The sequence below is a fragment of the Nelusetta ayraudi genome, unplaced genomic scaffold (assembly GCF_046127955.1).
Source record: "Nelusetta ayraudi isolate G7.1 ecotype Tasmania unplaced genomic scaffold, CSIRO-AGI_Nayr_v1 ptg000135l, whole genome shotgun sequence".
Taxonomy (NCBI): Eukaryota; Metazoa; Chordata; class Actinopteri; order Tetraodontiformes; family Monacanthidae; genus Nelusetta; species Nelusetta ayraudi.
In genome coordinates this window covers 13,340,001-13,360,669 of record NW_027466185.1, presented here as the reverse complement: position 1 = coordinate 13,360,669, position 20,669 = coordinate 13,340,001, and the positions used below count along the sequence as shown (strand labels likewise).

Sequence of the window (20,669 nt, the reverse complement as noted above, 5' to 3'; positions counted from 1 at the left end):
CTCTTGGCATGGGTCCTGTCTGACTGGGCTGGGGCGGTCCCCGTGGTGGCGCTCCCTGCAGACATGAATCATTACTCCTCTCGGTGTGTGTGCCCCGCAATGGTAGCCCTTCCTCACCAGTGTGGGTGTGATTACGTGAGCCTGTTTATGTGTATGGTTGTGACTGTGTGCTTGTGCTGGTGTGATTGTGTACGTGTTTGTTTGTCTCTGTATTGGAGGGTTGTGTTTGTTTTAATAATTTTATTTTTATCTTATTTCTCTTTGTTTATATTTTCTTTCTTTGCTGTGAGGCACTTTGAGTTGCTCAATGTATGAAAAGTGCCATACAAATAAATAAAGTTTGAAGTTATTGTTCTGAGTAACTGATTTCCTCGGTTAATCAGTCTGCTTCTAGTCAAAGCAAAGAGTGGAAGTGGGCTGCTAGCCAAATAGACAAGGTCCGTAAGTCAGGAGTCCAATTGTAAAAATAAATTCAGAGCAATAAAGATTTATTAACATTTCAGTTTATGTGTCTCTGTATGCGGTCCAATACAGGATACATCCAGCATGAAGTGCCAACAAAGGAAGAGTGCATGTACAACACCAAGCGGCAAAGTGAAGCGAGGGTAGTTACAATAATGCTGCCTCACCTACCTCTACTGTAAAATAATGGTTTAATCTTACATTTTCACATCAGAATTTTAAATCCTTTTAAGTGCAAACAAATAGATAATCCTCAAGATCAGAACAATATGCTTTTCTTTTTCTTAACAGTTGGTTTCAGGATACAGATTTATAAACGCACATCTTGATCAACTACAATTCCGTGCACTTTAATGAAAAACAATACAATATAAAATATTTTTGACATTTACCACAAAAGCAATTGATTCTTGATGGTCTGGTACACGCACACACAAATAAAAAACAGAACTGATAAAAGTTTTTAAAAAAACAGTGCAGTCAAAAACAAATGTCTGATTTAAATGCACAAAGGAAAACTAGAGCTTTGGTTTTTCATTTATTTTAGCGTTATCTGAAGTTTTCGCATTGATCAAATGTCGAGGTTACTCAGTTTGGAAGCCAAACTGAGGTGGTGTCCTCTGTCTGCTCGTCCACGCTCAGGAGGACTTGTCTTTGCACTGACTCAGCACCTCCTCCATCTTCTGCTGGATCTCCTTCACCCTCTTGGTCCATTTTTCCCGCACCTCGTCTTCGTCATCCTCAGTGACGGCTGTGTAGGCCATGAGGGAAATCAGGCCCATGTGGAAGAGTTGGGCGATGTGTGAACAGTGGCCGTCCATGATCTCTCGGTCACCATCGCAGTTGTCGAAGTAAACCTTCAGCAGGTTCCTCCCGAACTGGCTGGTGCCCACCACGCCACGGTAGTAGACAGTCAGGCTCATGTCCGACTTGCGGTCTTCGTAAATCTTCTCAAAGTCCTCCATGTATTTCTTTGTCTGGTCCGGATCCTTCTTCACCTTTTCCAGCATTTTATTGAAGGCACCATACTGGTACTTGATGTACTCCTCGTACTTGCCATAGGTTTCGTTCACCTCATCAATGCGGATCTTCTTGAGACACTCCGTGTTCTTCTGAGAAATGCTTGTAAGCTTGCCGTTGATCTCCTGGAAGTCCTTGTCCAGCGGGTGGCCCTCATCGTCAACCAGGCCCCGCCGAGCCACCCCAACCAATGTGGAGACGACGCTGAAGATGGGGTCAAAGGATGAGGCAAAGGACGTGAGTTTCTCCACGCAGCACAGTGCCTTGGCTACAGCGTTCTTGACCTCCTTGGCGTCAACCATAACTGCTGCTAATGCTTCAGTCCACAAGAATCTAGAGGGGGAGAGATGAAAAATGCAAATTAAGTTCATTTTTGGCTCTTCTTTTGCTGCTTGAAAAAGGCCTCAAGTGTAATTTCTTCTAGCAATAGCTGGAAGCTAAGTGGTCAAGTCCCAGGCTGCTGCCAGCACAGTCACCAGCTGTGCCGAAGTCTTAAGAAAATGGTGTCAAGTTACACAGTGTTACTACCAACAACAGGTGAGGGGTAGTATGTTTGGTGGCAATACATTAAACCTTTGCAATATTGGTCACCTGTAGATTTATCACCAACTACTTGAACTAGACATAGACATAGACAGACTTTATTGATCCCCTTGGGATGACTCCCTCAGGGAAATTAAAACTAAACCAAAACCTTTTTTTTTTATATTATTATTTTATTTAGAAATTATGACAAATATTTTAGGATATTGTTCACACAGATTGAAAAAAAAAGAGCTAGTTTTTAAGGCTGAAAAAATAACTTGTTTCCCTTGTTTCCATCCATGTTAAAGAATAATTGAAGCATTTCAGTTAAAATAGTCCTAGTAACTACTACAACGTTTTTAAATAGCCACCGTACAATATCAGATGACACCTTACATTCAATGAACAGCTTATGTCTGAGACCACAAACCAACTGAAATACATTTTCGTCATGCTTTCAACAATAATCAGCCTTGTCAGTGCTGTCAGTGCTGTCCTGCAGGAAAAATAACTTCGGGACAACAGTGGGTGTGCCATCGTACTAATACAAGAAAGACTGGAACTTGAGGGGGAAAAAAAGAGAGAGAGAGAGAGACTGCTTGTGTTTGCAGGTCTCAGTGGCTATTTCACACCTTAAACCTTAACACAGGATATTGTACATAGTTCACTTTCAACCTTGTCTTTTTTTGTTTGTTTGTTTTGCTAATTTCCTCGTTCTCTACCCCATGCCTACACACACTAATACACACGAGACACAAATCCACACTCATAACATAAATTCCAACCATTTCAGCTGCCCCACCGCTCAGACTGGAAATATCCCTTTAGTATTGTGCTACGGATCATTGAAAGCAAATACGTTTACCCACCAGGAAGGAGAGCTGTCCGTTTCCTTTCGATTGAAGCCGTCTGACTGCAGTCTCCACCATATTTTCTCCTGTATCAACTGAAGAGGGAACAGCCCCTTCCTGCCAAAAAAGGAAGCAACTACAGGAAATGACTCATACATGCCCTGTGCTGATTGGACGGAGGGGAGCTCTCTCACTGCTTCGTCAACGCAGTAGCGCAGGCGTTTCATGATCCTGTTTTCATTAAAGGCATCCACACCCTCCAAACCAGTGTGTCTGACCAAATCAGACCATAAATCTAGCAAACTATTGCCATCACTATCACGGGGACCAACGCTAACAATATCCTATTTCCAAAGAAAATGGGGAAACAGCGTTTTGCCAGCTTGCATTTAGAATAGAATAGAATAGAGGACCCTTACTAATCCCACAGTGGGGACATTTGCATAATTACAGTAGCAACTGCATAGTGCAAAATATGGAGAATTATAATAGTTAAAAGAAAAAAGGCAATAAAAAATAAAAATAAATAAATATATTTTTTTAAAATCATATTTCAATGATTTCTCCAGTATTAAAAAAAAACAGTAAATTTGGTCTCACTGCATCCTATCAGAAACAGACCTTTGTATTTTTATTTTTATTTTTTTCATTTTTTTTGCTTGGAAATTTGCCTGCAGTTTGAACTGAAGCAATATAAGGGCATCATTTCATATATCTGTGCAAAACATTTTAGCTTGTGACAGTTCGATGCCCCCCAAAAACCCCACCCCCCAAAAAAACCCACAAATAACATACATTGTAAATATACAAATACACTGAATATAAACATTATTACATAAATTGCATTAAAATTTGCCACACATGGTCTTTGAATTTAAATTTGCTTGATTTAAACAAGACTTTTAGAAAAATTCCACCTCACACCATAAGAGCACAACAACAGGCTTTAAATATCAGCTAAGAATGGAGCTATAACTGATAAGAGGAGTAGAATTTTTTTGTATTATCGTATGAAATTGTAAATAAAAAGAATTAGCCTCTTTTCAGGGTCATCTGGGTGTGGATGACCAGAAAAAAATATCCAATCAGGTAATCAGGTAGATATCGTTTTGTTTATGAAATATTTGACTTGGCACATAGTGGTGTGTGAAATCCTAGAAACACCTGGAGAGTTTCACACTTTTTCCAAACACACACACACGCACATCGTAGTGTTCACATATAACTTCACATATAAATAAACAAGGTGATCAATTAAAAACATATTGGCAACAAGACAGGAGGACATTGTGTCAAACATTTTTGAGATTTTATTTGGTTTATTTTGTTTGAATTAATATTAAATAACAAAACTTGTGACAAAGGTGCCATCTAAAAACGTATCGTGGTGGACACTGCCCTTCAAAACAGAAACTTGATGGTTTTTGTGCGTAGGTGTCAACTTCTGAATGCTGCTGCGCTCAACGGCAAGAGAGAGCATGAACATTTGTTGTGCAACCCAACCTGCTACACCTGTCCTCTGCAGAAGATGCTAACATTATAGTTCTCTGGAAGAGATTTGTTTTTTGTTTTATGAATTGCCGCTGAGGGTAAGCCTTGTTCTTGGCAGGTCTTAAAGATTTCTGTGGTAAATGATTATTTGGAGTGAATGAACAGGTGTGATTGCGGGACAGTGCCTTTGTAGAATGTGTGGGAGATTGCCATTGGCAAAACAGTGCCTGGAAAACAATCTTCATTCCAATGTCCTGGGACTACATTTTGATTGGATTATGCCCTTTTGGACTTTGGGTTAAAAGTTCTGTCTGTCACCCTGCATTTCAAGAAATCAGTGCGAGGGTCTTTTTGTTCAACAAAAGCACTTGGTCAATCTGTTTTATGACATTGTGTTAAAATTTACAGGCCTGGGTTTTAATTACATGTTTCATTATGGGAGCACACCACACCAGTTTTAAAATCACTCATTGGCTCTCCGTGTGCTTCAGGATCAATTTTAAGGTACTTTTACTAGTTTTTAAATGTCTTTTGTGGTCTTGGGCATTCTGATTTATCAGATTTACTTTCACCTAAAGTTAGAACAAAGACGCACGGGGAGGAGGCATTCAGTTATTATGGTCCCCGATTATGGAACAGCCTGCCGGAGAGCCTCAGGGACGCACTGACTGTTGATGCTATTAAAAAGCATCAACAGTCTCTGCTCTCTTTCACAGTTTTACTTTATGTTTTATTGTCGATTATAGTTCATATATTTATTCATTCATTCATTTATTTATTTTACTTTCTTAGTTCATCTGTTATAGCCTTTTTCATGCCCTTTACCCCATTTTACTCTTTTATTTTACTGTTTTAGTTGGTTTTAGTTGTTTTTTAGTCTGTTTTACTGGACTCATATTATCTTACTGTTTTTAGTCGGGTTTTTAGCCTTCATACCATTTCAGCTTACTTTATTGTTTTAGTCCTTGTTTCTTCAGCGCTTCCTCGTGGGGGTGCACCGCGCTGGGAGCTGCCTTTGGTCTACCCATGGGGGTGCTACCCTGTGGATGGCTCTGGCGCGGGTGGCCGGGGGGCTCTTGCGTGGGTCCTGAGGTGGTGATGCAATATTTGACTTGGCACATAGTGGTGTGTGAAATCCTAGAAACATCTGGAGACTTTCACACTTTTTCCAAACACACACACACACAGACACACACACGCACATCGTATAGTATTTGCTTCAAAGCGAAACCTCACATACCCCAAAACCACTTTGTTGACTGTTTGATATCTTCGTGTTTGTTGACTGTTTGATATCGTGTTTGTGCACTCGCTGCTCGCACCTTTTACATACACACACAAAAAAAAATCATCTCACAATGTTCTCAGTCTTGAAACAAACCTTTGAATTTTCAGCTTTTTTCGGCAACTGATGAAGTGGCCATCACTGGAAAACATTCACATAATTCTAGATTAAATTTCAAAAAGGATAAATTAAAAAATCAGCCTTTTTTTTACACTCAGCTGAGTTTGATGTATTTTTTTTTAACAAGTTGTATGTTTATTGAAAACCAACTAAAAAGTTGTCTTTAAACAGCTAGCCCCGACATAAAAGCGGTAGATTTTTTCTAGGATTCCTTGAAATATTATTTCAAAACCGTGGTGAGCAACGTGATTAGATACATACCTCACACACAAACAACCCAACTACCACTGCCCCTGCTCTGTAGCAACAAGGCCAGCAGCTGGCACTTCCCACAATAACAGCCCAGGTCAATCGATCGACTCTGTCATTTGGTTGCTGACCCCTCCACGCTGCGCTTTCTCTCCATCCCCAGCAAGTGGGACCTGAATGAGAACAAACACCTTCTGCTTTGCAGGTATGAACCATGTTGGATGAGAGCAGGCACATCATCAGATTTGGCGCCGCAGCAGCGTGTGGTTTGCCTCAGTTTTGTGATTAAAAAGGTTTAACCCTGCCATTGAAACGGCCTGTTGGGATGAGCTGAGGTCAACCCCACTGACCAGCACGGAATTGTTTCTGCTCCTAGTTTTGTTTTTTTCTGTACTAGAGCCAGAGCAAGAGCGGGGATGTTTAAGTTGCTCTTTGATCTTTAGTATTTTTGAGCATCAATATATTGTGATTTTAACCAAAGCTTGATGCTCATTTGAAAAAAAGATTAAACTTTGTGTGGTGTGTGGGTTCAAGAGCTCACTATGAAAATTCTCAAAATTGTCAGGCTCAAGAAGGAATTCTCGTCAAATCAACATGTAAACATGAGACACGTATAGTTAGTCTCATGTGTGTGTGTGTGTGTGTGTGCGTGCGTGTGTATATATATGTATATATACATATATATATATATATATATATATATATATATATATATATATATACATATATCAGTCAGTTTGTTTGTTGTATACTGGACTGTTTCTTTTACTGCACACACACACACACATTATATATATATATATGTATATATATATATATATGTATATATATATATATATATATATATATATATATATATATATATGTGTGTATACCTATAATATCTAAGGCAGAGGGAGTGAAGGAGGGGTTTGATAATATAAGTAACAGAAATGAAATTGAAATTGAATAGAATGCAGGATAATAGCTGAGAAATGCTACCAGTTTTCAGGAGACCTTTCTGCTGCAGTTTTTCAGTCAAAAGTTTGACATTCTCGTGGTCCAAGCATGCACGTGTTCCTGTCTGACACATCTGGCTGCGTCACAAAGAAAGGACAATATCGTACAAACTGTAAGACAGCCTGTGGGACTTTCGCATTTCAGAATTCTACTGCAAATAGAGTTCAGTCAAGGGTTTAACTAACACACGTCTCTGTTTTTGTTTTTTGTGACTATACCTTTTGCCTGGCAGTAAGCAACTGTTTTCACCTCAACAGAGGAAGTCAACGAGTCTGTTGTTTCTCTGGATGGCCAATTTCTTCCTTGATGTGATCCCTTCAGTTTTAGATTTTGCCTTTTGCTTCTCTGACTTTTTTTTTTCTTTTATCTTTATGTAATCTTTTCTCTAATTTACATTTAAACAAGTTAAAGCATGAGTCTCAAGTTTTTTTTTTCTGACATAGGCTCCACTTGTTGACAAGATGAAAACGTGCAGTATGTTACTTGGGACAATGGTGATATTGGGGTGAGTAAACCTCCTTTGCAAAAAACATCTTCCTTACATAACAGTGATGTTTACAAGTGTATTTCCCATCGCTGTCTTCTGACTGACTCCACCGTGGTTTAGAGTCATTGGTATAAGTCTTAGTGCCATACAGAGGCCCGACTACGATGACACGCCCAACCCCGAATTCCTCAACCCATCCTGGATGGCCAGCGTCCCTGATGATCAGCCGCTGTCTGAGATCACCATGCCGGGGACCCACAATACCATGGCCGTGTACGGCGGGGTGTACGCCGAATGCCAGACCTGGAGCCTGGCCTCCCAGCTCCGAGCCGGCGTCCGATTTCTGGACATCCGTCTCCGCCACGTCAACGGGAACCTCTCCCTTCATCACGGGGTGTCTTATCAGAGGGGACACTTTGGCCACGTGCTGGAGGGCGTCACAGATTTTCTTCAAGAGTACCCAAGTGAAACCGTGCTGATGCGTGTCAGGGAGGAGTTCAGTGAGACGGGCGACATTTACGGCGCTGTGGTGGATTACATCCACCGCTATGCTCACTGGGACATGCTGTGGCACAGCAGACTTGTGCCAACCATGGCGGAAGCCCGTGGCAAAATCATCATCCTCCAAAACTTCAACGGGCCGGACTTGGGTATGCGCTATGCTTCCATGGACATAGCGGACGACTGGCAGGTATAGAACACATCACAGTGAGGCACTAAAGAGCAACTGAAGATGTCAATGATCTGCATGATTTTGCTCAATTTTAGTCAAACAATAAATGCTGTATTGCATTTGAGAGGCTGTTCAGCCCAGTTGGGTGCAAAATCTATACATGCATTGCGTACCAGATTATAACCAATCCATTGAATCATTTGGAGGAAAAGAGTACCAGAGTATTGTTGCTATCCCCTGCAGGTTCCTACACTTTCTGACGCAGAGAAGAAATGGCAGAGCGTCTTCAATCACCTGGAGGCTGCACCTACAGGCAACATGGGCCAGATTTTCCTTACCTTCAGCAGTGGAGCAGGCTTGTTGGCACACCCCAGAGCCGTCGCCCTGCGCGTACACCCACAGCTGTATGAATACCTGAGCGCCAAGACTGATCGCAACCAGCGCCTAGGAATCATTTGCATGGACTTCCCTGCTGCTCCTCTCATTCAAATGATTATTGATTTTCAACTGAGAGAGGTCAGAAATAAAATACCGTCCTTTGACTCTGTGCCCAGTAAGGTTAGTCTGAAATATGTCCAATTTTTGGGATGATCAGAAATTATGTATCAGATGCAGGGATGTTTCCGGTGCAATCAGAAAGAAAAAATAATAATCCAGTGTATTAAAAGGGTGACACTTTTCATTCTGTCGCTGGCTACATATTATCGAAATCACCAGAAGTCCAAACACTGAATTTAAATTTGTAACAGTAAGAATAAAGAAAGCATTAAAGCAAACTGCAGACGTCCAGTCATGTTTTATGTTTTTCTTGTTCATTGTTACATAATTATCACCCACTAGATTGAGTTGTCGCTTAATTCTTGGGAAGCGCTATCATTTTGCATGACTTGACATGCTCTTCTGGGCAACACCCGGGTGTGCAACAAGTTTGTTACACTTTAAATAACAAACTGCAATCAACAGCCAAGCGGCATTGTGAAGACCTTTTGAACTTGAATCGCATTTGTGCCAAAAATTCAGTTTATTTCCTCTTTAGTTTGTCTTTTTCTGTGCAAAAGGGTGCTTGCATATGGAAGAGTGTTAAACAATTGGTTCCACTCTGAGGGAGGTAAATGGTTGAGTCATAGTTTAGTTCTCCTTTGGGTTTCTACAAACCCCACAGATGCGCAATACTTAACGGCTGACACAGCCACACACACAGCTGAACCTTCAATGTATTTCTGAGACCAGCTCACAGTTTAGGGCCTACAAATTGTGTATTATTTAAACAATACAAGGACAGACCTTTTTTCAAAGATACGTAAATAAAATAGATATACAGACTTTTAACCTTTCAGTGATGTGCTTAAAAACACAGACAACTGGTTCACTGGAAAACTGGTTTTGGTTTTCCAAGTGCTCTGTATGCCTTGTCAAAAATCTCTAAATAAACCAAATAATTACCTTTCAGTTGGAAAGAAAAAGGGAAATTCCCCCTGTGCCAGCTCGTTTTACTCAATATTGAGAAACAAATGTTGAAATGCTTCAGTTCTATCTTAACATGAGAAGCAAGGGGGTCACACTTTGTTATGAAGTAATGGACGCTGACACTTCTGTGGCTCGTGTTGCAGGTACTGAGCACCACTATCCCTTCAGTTAATCTTTGCGTTGACATTTTTGTCAAACCATGACAATGACTTTTTTTTTATTGCTACAGAGACTGGAGAACAGAATGAATCTCCTGATGGAGAAAATACATTTCAAAGTCCTACGCTGATTTCTGTATCAGGTGAGGAATCGGCATCCAACCCAGTTATGTCTTATTTTAGTGTTCTGCCCTCTCATCTACTTTTTAATCATCTCTTTCTTCCTTTTCCCCAGTTTGTCTGAATCTTTGCTTGGCAGTGGTTATGGCAGCAGGCATTATTGTTGGTATGTTTTAGTTTTTTCCCCCTCCATCACCATTCTTTTTTCGAGAATTTCTTCTAAATGATATCTCACATCAGTCACTGACATTATTAATATTGGATTTGGCACATTTACCAGGGGGTACACAGCTGCATCATTGTCCAGTGCAGCCCTACATTCCCATCTACCTGATTGTGCTGGGTGTAATGGGCATCCTCTCTCTGATTCTGACTTTCTGTGCGAGCACAAGGAAGAGTCGAAAATCTTGCATCCTGAGTTCAACAGCTTTGTGTATCGTGCACTTCTTCAACTTCTGCTGGCTGATTGCAGGTGGGAGAAAATGACAACAGTGCAAACTCTAGTGTGTTTTCAAAGCTCTAAAATGGAACTGATTGTGTCTTTAAATTGCTAATGATATTATAAAATCTATTTCCCCTAGGCTCAGTCTGGACCTATCCTATCTACCCTCCTGACTACAGAAGGGGACCTCAGTATTGCCAAATAACAACATACAAGCTTGCCTTTGCTGTCACCACCCTGCTGTGGGTTACTTTGGGCCTTATATTTGCTTGTGGTATTTGCGTTAGTGTCCTGAACAGCCGTGAGGATACGACAGCTCCAGACAACTTACCCAGTCAGAATCCTTCCTATGGGTGCACAGTAGCGGCTGCAGCATCTACTACTGGTGATGTTTGATTTCAGTCTTTGTTGCCTTGTGTCAAAGAATAACCACGGCAATGTTTCTGAACAGCAGTAGTACAGTACTAAATATTCTTGTGTTGCTAATGGTTCCGATCCTTTTTCATTAAGAAAAAAATGTATCACACATTAATTGATGCTTAAAATGTTTTGAGATTTTTTTTTTTGAAAACTATAAATATTAATATTAATTCCAAAATTACTGTTTAATAAAGTGCTTTAAAACTTGTGTTTTGTTTTCTTTTGAATAATTGTATGCTATCATTTTCTATCCTGTCTAAAAAATAATAATAATCTAAATTTGAATTGATATAAAAAGAACACGAGGTTAAAATATGGCTAAAACAGACATAGACACCTTGCCTTTTTCTTTATTTCTTTTTAATCAGGCTTATTGGGGGTCCCTATTAGAGCCTCGGGGGTCCTTTGCGTCACACAAGCGCACAACATGATCAACGGTAGTTAGCACTGTGTAGCTAGCTGCAACGAGCAGACACGCAGTGGCTGTTTTGCCGGGGATAGAAGAATATTAATTGTGTGACCGGAGCAAAAACAGTGACAGCACTCCGGGAATTGGTTTAGTTAGAGCATTTGAAAGAGTCGCTCTGTCTTATTGAAGGAAAATGTGGAACTCCGGCCGCCGTGTCCTTCAGGATCTGCTTAGCCTGCCTGCTGTCAGGAGTTTCTCTCTGACTCCTGCTCAGGTTTGTATCTCTATGCACGTTTAAATAATCATTCATGATTCCGAGCTAATGCCCGAACGTCGCCCTGTTGCGTCGAAATGCGAGCAGCTTTGCAATTTATTAACTTGCAAATTGCCGTCTGAGTAATTTTCCAACTCTTGACCGTATTGAGAAAGACATAGATTAATTTTCTTCTTACCATGTCCTCTGACGTTTTCAGTAGTTTTAGATATTTTTTTTCTTCGTGACGAAATACACGAATAGTTTCCCCAATGTTCACTCGTTGTTTGCCTACGAGTGAACGAGTGCCCAGTATTTAGTCATTTGACTTTCTTTTTTTACTTGCCTTACGAAGAATAATGAATTAATTTTACAATGTCACACGCCCATTCTCAAAAGAATCATTTGAGTGACTCAACACGTTATGGTAGCCTTTTTATTTTTAGACTTGATGCAGATGCATATCTGTCTTAAAGCAAAGTGTATTAATTGCTTATTTAATCAGGATTTTATTAAATCCATTTAATGTCCATTAAACAGAAGATACTGCTCCTGGTAGACAAGTCTGAAACTCAACCTTTTTACCCATAGCTAATTCTAAATCGATTCAGTTGTCCAGTGGGATACAAAAGTCACTTTATGTTTAATGTTTTTCCAAGGGTTTTGCTAGCCTGTCACTGTACTGCCCCAAAATGTAAAATAATATCCCCTAATTATTTTGCTTCCTGCACTTTTCAAAGTATCCTAAAACACAAACACTCACACGGCCTGACAAAGCATCACTTTTCTGATAATAATACAACAAAGACATATCTTTTAACAGAAAGTAATGTCAGTGTGCAGTCTCCTAACAAAATGCACTTTGAAGATATAAAACTAAAAGCATGATGATTGCTTTATGTCCACAGAATACAGTTGTGGTAGAGCGTTGGTGGCAGGTGCCCTTGTCTAAAAGAGGCAGTCCACCGAGGCTCCATCCTCGAAGACACAGAATCTACAAATTGGTTGAAGACACCAAACAGGCTCCCAAAGAGAAGATGGAGCTCATCCTGACTCAGACAGTCCCTAGTGAGTGACTCCGGAAAGATTACAAAAACCATGAAGTTGTGCGTCCTTGCATTGATACCTGCTTTTAAATATTTCTCTGCATGATGACATTTACAGTTGTTTTTATGTCTTCTTTTCTTGTGGACAGAACTTGGAGGACGAGGTGACACCGTGTTTGTGAAAAAGTCCATTGGCAGAAACAAGCTTCTGCCTCAAGGCCTTGCAGTGTATCCATCACCAGACAACAAACAGATATTTGCAGAGGAGTTAAGAGTGTGTAGTCAATTTATATACTAGCATTTTATGATATTTGTAAAAAAAAAAAAAAAAAAAAAAAAAAGGGGCAACGCCTGGCTACTGATGAGTCTCTCCTTGTCAACCAACAGCTTTTGCGAGAAGGGAAGCCAGAAGACAGAGTTCAAACCCGAACCGGACAACTAGTGAGTTTTGCATCTTCTCAGGTCTTGCACTTGAGTCAAGCACGTTCACTGGTTTCATTGTTTTAACAAACATTTCCTTGTATTTGTTTTTTGTTTTTGTTTTTTTTTAATACAGACGTTAGAGTACCTCAAAAAATATAAGTTGAACATGAGCAAAATGCCCTCAGCTGAATTCCAGGTCACCCAAGAGGTTGTCTGCAGACTATTTCTGAAGAAGGTAATGTTTTGTTTGGTCCTTTTTATGATTTTCTGTGTTATATTTGGCAGGAAACAATAAGTCTTTACTGCACATAAAAGTAACAAGGTGACTGACTTGATAAAAAAAATCTTCCTTGAAGGGCATTGTTGTTCCACCTCACGCACTGAGTTTTCCATTTGAGATGGTCAATGATGTGGGTGACTACTGGTGTGATGTCACGGTAAGAAATTAATGTTGTGTACTGAAATTGAGATTCTAGATAATGCCACTCTTAATAAATCCTCCAGAAAGTTTGATTTTTGTTGTACTTTGACCTCTCAGATCAACGGAATGGACACGGTTCGCGTGCCTGTGTCCGTGATACCGTACGAAGACCCGTCCATGAAACATCAGCAGCGGTTAGGAAATGTTCAGCAGGACGGCCCAGACATTTCAGAATCTGCAGACATGGACGAAGTGTCTGTGAAGACAGTTTCTGAAGCCTCTGAAAACTCTGTGAACCCAGTCAATAAAACTTCCATCTCAGAAGAAGGAGCACAAAGTAGTGAAAACACGTCAGCCTCAAGTGAAGCCTCAAAACAAGATTAAATTCAGAGCAACCTTTCTGTACAACTTCAATTGTCTGTGTTGTTGTTGTTTTTTTTTGTTTTTTTAAATTGCTGGTGTGAATTGGGATTTCTTTCATATCAGCTCCAGGATGGCCTCTCAGTATGTGACAATGTATCTAAAACCTTTAACCATGTATAAATGGCCCCAAATAAAACAAACTGTACATACTGTTGATTATTACGGAAATTGCTGCTGACGTCAGGCTTCTGACAAGATTGACTGTCCTTGAAATGTTGCCACAATCCTTACTTTGACTATGGGCTGATAAATGGCAACTTATGTATTCAACATAAAACCTTTTTTTTATTGCTTTTATTTCTTCTTAATGACAACATTTTAATTACATCGGGATGATTACCAGAGAATCAAAACTGTTGCGAGAGAAAGAGGCAAACGGCAATGCTGGCTGAGGAGGGAAAAAGTAACACAGTCAACATAAACACGTCTTAGAACAGGCTGGAGGCTGTTACACTGTAATACAGTTGTGGTGCTAAACTTTACTATGACTTGAGGTTTGGATTTTTACATTGATGTGTCAAAACCAGAAAAAAATGCCAAAGAAAAACAACACAAATACAGAGAGGAAAGCATGAGGGGAAAATAACATCTTTCTATTAATGCAGCTGAAGGTTTCTCTGCTCAGGGAAGTCCAGGGAAGCAGTTCCCTCACGTCTGGTGCAGAGAGTCACTGAGTCCGCGGCGCAACATTTAGAAACCATACTTTGCTTGTGTTTGTCGACGGGTTAACCTGTTATCTGCCCAGCTATTCTTCAGCTCCAACTCGCGTTCCTTTGCCTGTTTAAAAAAAAGAAATGTCCGGTCATGTAAGGGTTTCCGAACAATCAAAGAATGACAAATATACACCTGAACTGCATATATACAAAACAGGCCAGGCAACAACACAGTGATCAAATATCAGGCACAGTCATGGAAATTAGTTCAGACTTGGGCTGGTGAAAAATCTATTTTTTTCCACATCAAGTCCAGCTCTTCCATAGCAACTCTTACCTGGTGAATTAGATATGTGATCTGATGCTTGCGCCGCTGTTGTCCAGTTGGCTGTTCCCCTCTCCTCTGCAGAATCAAAGGGAAAGCAATGAAATGGAAGGAAGGCTAATTGTGTTCTCAGTCTAATGGGACTGAAAACACTGGGGAGCTACTACAAGCAAAACTAGCTTTAGCTATAAGTACAAGTTGGCGTCCCATGATCACAAGTCTGGGAAAAAAAACAAAACAAATGAAAAAAAAATCCAGCCGTCTCATTACTTTGCTGAAGGACTGCCGCTGTTGCTTCTCCTCCGACATGTTCTTGGTCATCCACTGCTGGTTCCCACTCAGCTGGTCGTCCCCTTTGATCTCCAGAAACTTCACCTCCTCTTTGCCTCTGTTCCGCTTCCCTTGCAGCCGCATGAACTGATGGAAAACCATCCAAACACGAGTTATTAAACTTCTGGTTCCTCGCTCAACGACTTACAATTGTGAAAAAAAAGCCAGCTCTGTTTCTATAGTAGAAGCTGACATACTAAACTATGAAATATCAAGACGGAATAAAATGTCATGAAAATGTTTTTTGATTTCATACCCCTTCATCATCAAACATGGCAGAGTTACCAGGCTCCTCAGCTTCAGCCAGTTCAGGGTCGGCATCCTGGTAGTATGACTCATTGTAATATCCCTGTTCAACAACGAGTCAAAGTCAATTCAAATAGTTTGCATTCTTTGTCATTATATAATAAACCCTTGATTTCATAATTATAACATATACAATATTATAACAGTCATAACACAATTTCAAGAGTTTTCTCATTGTGCAGGAGTAGTTTTACTTAAGCAGCCAGGGCACAAAAATTCAGACAAAAAGTAAACATAAAAAAATCATCTCAAAGCTTAAAAGCCCTTAAGCGACAGTCTAAGACAGAGCATGAGTCATGCATACCGGCTGGAGAGCTTCTGGACCTTCCACGGGCTGCTCATACTCAGAGTATTGGCCTCCCCATGCACCTTCTCCCTCGTGGTTTCCCCCGAAGTCAAGCGGGGCATCTGACTGGCCAGTCTCGACTGCAGGCATAAAAGGAAGCGGCCCTGCGGGGTCACCGGGCTCCGAGTCTAAGGTTGGAATGACTGCAGAGGGCGGCTGAGAGCTCTCCCCCAGAGAAAAGTAATTTTGTGGAGTTATGTCCTCCTCGTCCTGGTCCTCGCTGGCTATCTGTCTGGCGAGGTGGAGCGCAGCCGACTTGGCAGCAGCTTTGATTGCAGACGGGGAGGCACTGGAGCCCAGGAGACTCTGAGCTGGCGCTCCTGGCCGGGTACCTTTGGGCTCTTGGCGCTTGGTTAGTGCATGTGGAATCAGAGGTCGGTCTGCCTCCTTCACTATCATGTTTTTGGGTTGTGGTAAAAGAGAAGACAGTCCTGATCCTCCACCCTGGATGAGGAAAACGACAGAGTTCAAGGAGTGGCACCAACATAACCGTTTGATCCCTTCCTCTGGATTTTTATGCATTTCAGCCTTCACGATCCCCTTTAATCAACAAATTCAGTTTTAAACTGCGCGATGAGAAATCAGCCGAGTCTACAAATAATAACATTGAAAAATAAAACAGAAAGTTTTTTTTTCTTTTCCATTACCTGGGGTAGTAATTTCTTCTTTGCTGGTTCGTCGTCATCAGAATCTGACTGAGGTACAGAAACACATCAGGTGTCAGTTAAAATACGACTGTAGGGGGGAGCTGACGATCGAATCGCAATTCATTTATTCAGTACTTACGTCTCGCCTCTGTATCTCCGGCGCAGTGATCCTGACGGGCTCCGAGCGCTTTTTTGGCTTGGGCAGACTTGCAAATAAGTCTCCTTTAGTTGGCAGAGGATCTGGCTCCTCGTGTGACGACCTCATCCCAGCTGTGAGGTTTATTTTAGTCTCCTTGCTTGGTCCATAATGGTTCTCTGCAGCTGTCGATCGCGGATTCTTGGGCGCAGGGAGCACCGAGAAGAGTCCCCCTGGCGCTGAGCTGCCCAATGCGGGGCTTTCCTCCGAGTCGCTCTCATCACTACTGCCATAGGCAACTAACGACATACTTGATCGTGTTTTCAAAAGCTGCCGATCTGTTGTCACTTGCGGACATGGATGGCCGCTGCTCGGCGACTGAGGATCAAGAGACCGGTAGTAACGTTCTCAGATGTTTTTTTTTCTCCTTAAAGTAAACTTAAGACAATCAGGTGTCAATATAGCTACCAATTTGATTAAACAATCGCAGGCAAAATTTAAAAATATAACTACAACTGAATTACATTTACAATGAACGTCAACAACTTAGCGGCTTTGGCTAGCATTAGCTGGGCCGAAAAGCAAACGTGAGCAGCTTTGCGACGTTCTCTTCTTTCGACAAATGAAATGCCCTTCGGGTAACTAGTGTGTGGAATTCATGGTCGAATCGCAGAACAGACGCGTGAAATGCACCGAAAAATACGGGCCGTTTTAGTCCCTGGGCTCCATCAAAACAGTCGCCTCCATCGCTCATCGCAGGGAAATCGGTCACTGCGCAGCGTCCTTGCGCAGGTTCTTCTTCTCGCTCTATTTATTGTCGTACGCCGAACAAAAAGGACAACGTCGCTCCCCAACGGTACAATTTTGATTGTTGGAAGCGAGAGAATCCTGAAATACGTTTGTCGACTTGATCGTCCGACGTTTTGCCAGACAAACATGAAAGCTATTTATTACTAGGAGGGGACATTTGTCCCAGTGAGGTCTTCAGTGATGCAGTGTGATACGAGCTATTATCGGAGCCCCTTCGAAATGAATGCAGAACTTATCAAATTAATGGGCAACTCATTACGGTCATGAAAAGTTTTCTGTGTTTTCTATTCGACTGTGGAAAATTCATGTTTTTGTTTTTTTAGTTTAAAAACATGAAAAGTGTCTGATGTAAATCAAAGTCAATGATTTTATAAGTGACTTTGACTTTGCTATCGCTATAACAGTATCAAAAATACAAAGACAACAGGTCATAATGACATAAATAGTTATTTCTATTCATCACCTAAGTTACGTGTTTATCAGTGTAATTAGACTTTCAAGTGACACACTGCCCTGAGCAGCATGCAAGAAAGACAAAACAAATACAATAACATTTATTTTAGTTTTTCTATCTTAAGATACAGTTTCAGTAGATCTGACCCCCCCATCAGGCTAGTTGGAAACACTGTGCCCATTGGATGCACACACATATTACAGCTAAATGAAAGGTGAACCTGATTTTGAAACTCTCCCCTTTTTCCCGAGAAACTGCATATAGATAGATAGATAGATATGAGGTTGTGTGTGTGTGTGTGTGTGTGTGTGTGTGTGTGTGTGTGTGTGTGTGTGTGTGTGTGTGTGTGCGCAAAAGGTAACGTTTGCTTTTGAAACTGTAACAGGCATATGACCGCAGTGTGAGAGTTTGGCCAACAGGGGTGCCACTGCGCAGCTTCGCCAGGTCGTGGGGGCGCGTCTGCAAAGTGGGAAGCGGGTTTCAATTTCAAACCCAAACAGTCCGAGGGATGTGCGAGAGGGCAGCGGGAATAGCATGAAAGCCAATTAGTTGGAACGTCTCATGCTTTAATCTAAAAAAAAAAATTGGGGTCGTGTTGTAGTCGCCAGTCGTGGGTCCGTTTTCAAAAAAAGAAGGGGAAAAAAACGCGAAAATAGTCGCCCGCCGTGTGTGTTCCGTCCGCTATCCGAGCTTGGCTATTTGGACGATCAACGGACGCCCTGCGTGTTTACTCAAGGTGCAAGACGAGACAGAAACTATATTTCATTCTGTAATTACGTCACCGTAATTACACGCGTCACATTATTTGACCCAGCGAGACATCTCTGCAAGAAGCATGCCGAGGTCAAACAGGCAAAAAGAATACAAACCCGGAGATCTGGTGTTTGCTAAAATGAAGGGCTATCCACACTGGCCTGCGAGGGTAAGCACCTGCCGCTAAATCTCTCTTGTTTTCAGGCTCGCTCTTTTCGTTCCAGTAGTCCTGGCTGGCTGGCCAGCCCTTCCTTCCACTTGTTTTCCTGCGAGGCCTAGCAGCTAGCAGCGCTAGCGATCGAGCGACCGTTGGTTAGCCTCGGCGGCTCGTCTCGTAGCTAACGCTGCGCGCGCGCGCGACACACACACACACACACACACACACACACACACACACACACACACACACACACACACACAGCTAGCCAAGTGTAGACAGTTGCACATTGCTGTGGGGTGATTCATCGTGTACACAGACTTTCGGTTCCGTGCTAGGTTAGCTTTTAAGGCGAGCGCTAGCCGCCATGTAGCCAGGTGGTCTAACTGAATTTGAAATCTTCCTGTTTCTCTGTCGCGGCCGCTCAGCGCAGCGATGGTAACAACCCTGCTGCTGCTTAGCTGGTGTCGCAGAAGGTTTGGCTTGGCTCGCGTCTGTCTGTTGGCGGCAAACGTTGGCCAGTTTACGGACAGATGAGACACCAAACCACGCTGTTGTGTTTCAGGGATGCTCGGCCCCGTCCAAAATAAGACCTCCTCCCCTGAACTCTTTAGCTGCTTCGCCGCAGCACCGAGAGCAACTCCGCGGCTAAATTGGCCGCGTTTGCGTGGGCGCTCAGTAAACACGGGCTCCTGTTCATGTTAATTCGTTCGCCAAGATTACGTCAAATTTGGGCCCAGTTTAATATTTGAGCATATTATTTAGTGTCTGACTGTCCCTTAAATAGACAGTAGTGAAGTATTAACAGTGTTTCCCCACTGTTGTAGTCTAGAGAGGGTATCTCCTATAAAAAATAAAAATAAAAGTCACGTCAAGCTTCGCTGAGTGTCAGAATATGATGGCCAAAGAATTGGAGCTAACTGCCGGAGGGGAAAGCGTGGTAACAAACCAACAGTTGAGATATAACCACAACCGACATCTCACATTTTGAAGGAAGGAGCAGTTAGGTGGCTTTTCATTGTTTCACTTAAACTCACCAGGAGTTCTAGTCAATCTGACATGCAACCTAAGGTAGCTTGAACACTGACTGTGATTAAGTCAACGATTATTTGCACATTTTTTAATTTTAGTTTAGTTTTAGTCTGTGTATCTCCTGGTCAGCCTTATCAGCCGTCCACTGTGTCAGTATGTCACAGGCCGAGCCGCACCTCTCCTCCTCACACGCTGACCCTATCTCTGAGTGCCACAAGTCTGGCACAGACCAGCGGCCGTGCTCCACACTTCTCTGCGTTTGTCTTCACCTCTTATTACAAGGCGATTTTTAATGGAGACAAATAAGTAATAGCTCTAGTCACCAAAGCAAGCCAAAGACTGTGAAGTTAAACCGGAACTGCCAAAAGTAGAATGACTCCCTGCTTTGAATGGGTTCAGGGTCAGTGGTGAACATTTTGCTGGGAGCGCCTCGTCAATCTCAAGGATGTGATGCATTGGAAAACAGCATATAACAGGAAAAACAACAACACTTCATTGCTAGCAACAGCGGAGAAACTGTCCTATTTCCTCTGAAAATCTACATTAGTCACCTGGATGCACCTTAGTTTTTCTTTTACATTACTTTCATTTCAGTTTTAAATTCATTTTGGATATTGCATATTTTATTTTCAGATTGATGAGTTGCCTGAAGGAGCTGTAAAGTCCCCCTCAAACAAGTACCAGGTCTTCTTCTTTGGAACCCATGAGACGTAAGTTAGTGAAATGAAGGGATCATCTGTTGTCGTGCGCAACCCTTATCAAGATAATGTGTTGCGTAGAAGAAGAAAAAAGTTTTGAGTTTTGCTAACTTGTCTAACATGAAAACCATTGACTATTTCCCCATGTAGTGCCTTCTTGGGGGCCAATGATTTGTACCCTTATGATGAGCATAAGGAAAAGTTTGGAAAAGCAAAGAAGAGGAAAGGCTTCGCTGAGGGACTCTGGGAAATTGAGAACAACCCCACTGTCACGCATG

At 41.8% G+C, this 20,669-nt stretch overlaps 6 protein-coding genes across 7 annotated transcripts in view; 4 read left to right on the top strand and 2 right to left on the bottom strand.

Moving 5' to 3' along the window:
• Positions 1-471: 471 nt before the first annotated feature.
• On the bottom strand, positions 472-2,975 carry rpz2 (rapunzel 2). The gene is made up of 2 exons (XM_076012216.1): positions 2,877-2,975; positions 472-1,815 (listed from the first exon to the last, which is right to left on the bottom strand). The coding sequence occupies exon 2, from the start codon at positions 1,782-1,784 to the stop codon at positions 1,101-1,103; it is 684 nt and encodes a 227-aa protein (XP_075868331.1). The 5' UTR covers positions 1,785-1,815; positions 2,877-2,975; the 3' UTR covers positions 472-1,100.
• A 3,097-nt stretch (positions 2,976-6,072) lies between these two features.
• Positions 6,073-8,938, top strand: LOC142877514 (1-phosphatidylinositol phosphodiesterase). The gene is made up of 4 exons (XM_076012211.1): positions 6,073-6,208; positions 7,446-7,507; positions 7,610-8,180; positions 8,406-8,938. Exons 2-4 carry the CDS (start codon positions 7,464-7,466, stop codon positions 8,751-8,753), a joined length of 963 nt encoding a protein of 320 aa, XP_075868326.1. The 5' UTR covers positions 6,073-6,208; positions 7,446-7,463; the 3' UTR covers positions 8,754-8,938.
• A 718-nt stretch (positions 8,939-9,656) lies between these two features.
• Positions 9,657-10,835, top strand: LOC142877523 (transmembrane protein 272-like). Its single transcript, XM_076012221.1, has 5 exons — positions 9,657-9,772; positions 9,859-9,930; positions 10,023-10,073; positions 10,188-10,379; positions 10,489-10,835. Exons 1-5 carry the CDS (start codon positions 9,682-9,684, stop codon positions 10,743-10,745), a joined length of 663 nt encoding a protein of 220 aa, XP_075868336.1. The 5' UTR covers positions 9,657-9,681; the 3' UTR covers positions 10,746-10,835.
• Positions 10,836-11,105: 270 nt separating this feature from the next.
• Positions 11,106-13,752, top strand: mrpl9 (mitochondrial ribosomal protein L9). Its single transcript, XM_076012212.1, has 7 exons — positions 11,106-11,452; positions 12,340-12,499; positions 12,627-12,751; positions 12,865-12,918; positions 13,034-13,135; positions 13,257-13,337; positions 13,439-13,752. Exons 1-7 carry the CDS (start codon positions 11,372-11,374, stop codon positions 13,703-13,705), a joined length of 870 nt encoding a protein of 289 aa, XP_075868327.1. The 5' UTR covers positions 11,106-11,371; the 3' UTR covers positions 13,706-13,752.
• A 451-nt stretch (positions 13,753-14,203) lies between these two features.
• Positions 14,204-17,268, bottom strand: prcc (proline rich mitotic checkpoint control factor). The gene is made up of 7 exons (XM_076012210.1): positions 16,491-17,268; positions 16,352-16,399; positions 15,663-16,148; positions 15,309-15,401; positions 14,993-15,139; positions 14,735-14,800; positions 14,204-14,521 (listed from the first exon to the last, which is right to left on the bottom strand). Exons 1-7 carry the CDS (start codon positions 16,794-16,796, stop codon positions 14,435-14,437), a joined length of 1,233 nt encoding a protein of 410 aa, XP_075868325.1. The 5' UTR covers positions 16,797-17,268; the 3' UTR covers positions 14,204-14,434.
• A 914-nt stretch (positions 17,269-18,182) lies between these two features.
• hdgfl3 (HDGF like 3) overlaps positions 18,183-20,669 on the top strand; it is a 3,969-nt gene continuing 1,482 nt past the window's right edge. The window contains exons 1-3 of one of the 2 annotated variants that reach the window (XR_012923860.1): positions 18,183-18,673; positions 20,327-20,403; positions 20,542-20,669. The exon at positions 20,542-20,669 is cut by the window's right edge and continues 11 nt beyond it. Coding sequence is in view for 1 of the 2 variants with exons in the window: in XM_076012218.1 (XP_075868333.1) it covers positions 18,587-18,673; positions 20,327-20,403; positions 20,542-20,669 (292 nt within the window). In the remaining variant the exon portion in view is untranslated. The remainder of the gene's footprint in view (positions 18,674-20,326; positions 20,404-20,541) is intronic. The other variant, XM_076012218.1, reaches the window with a different exon arrangement.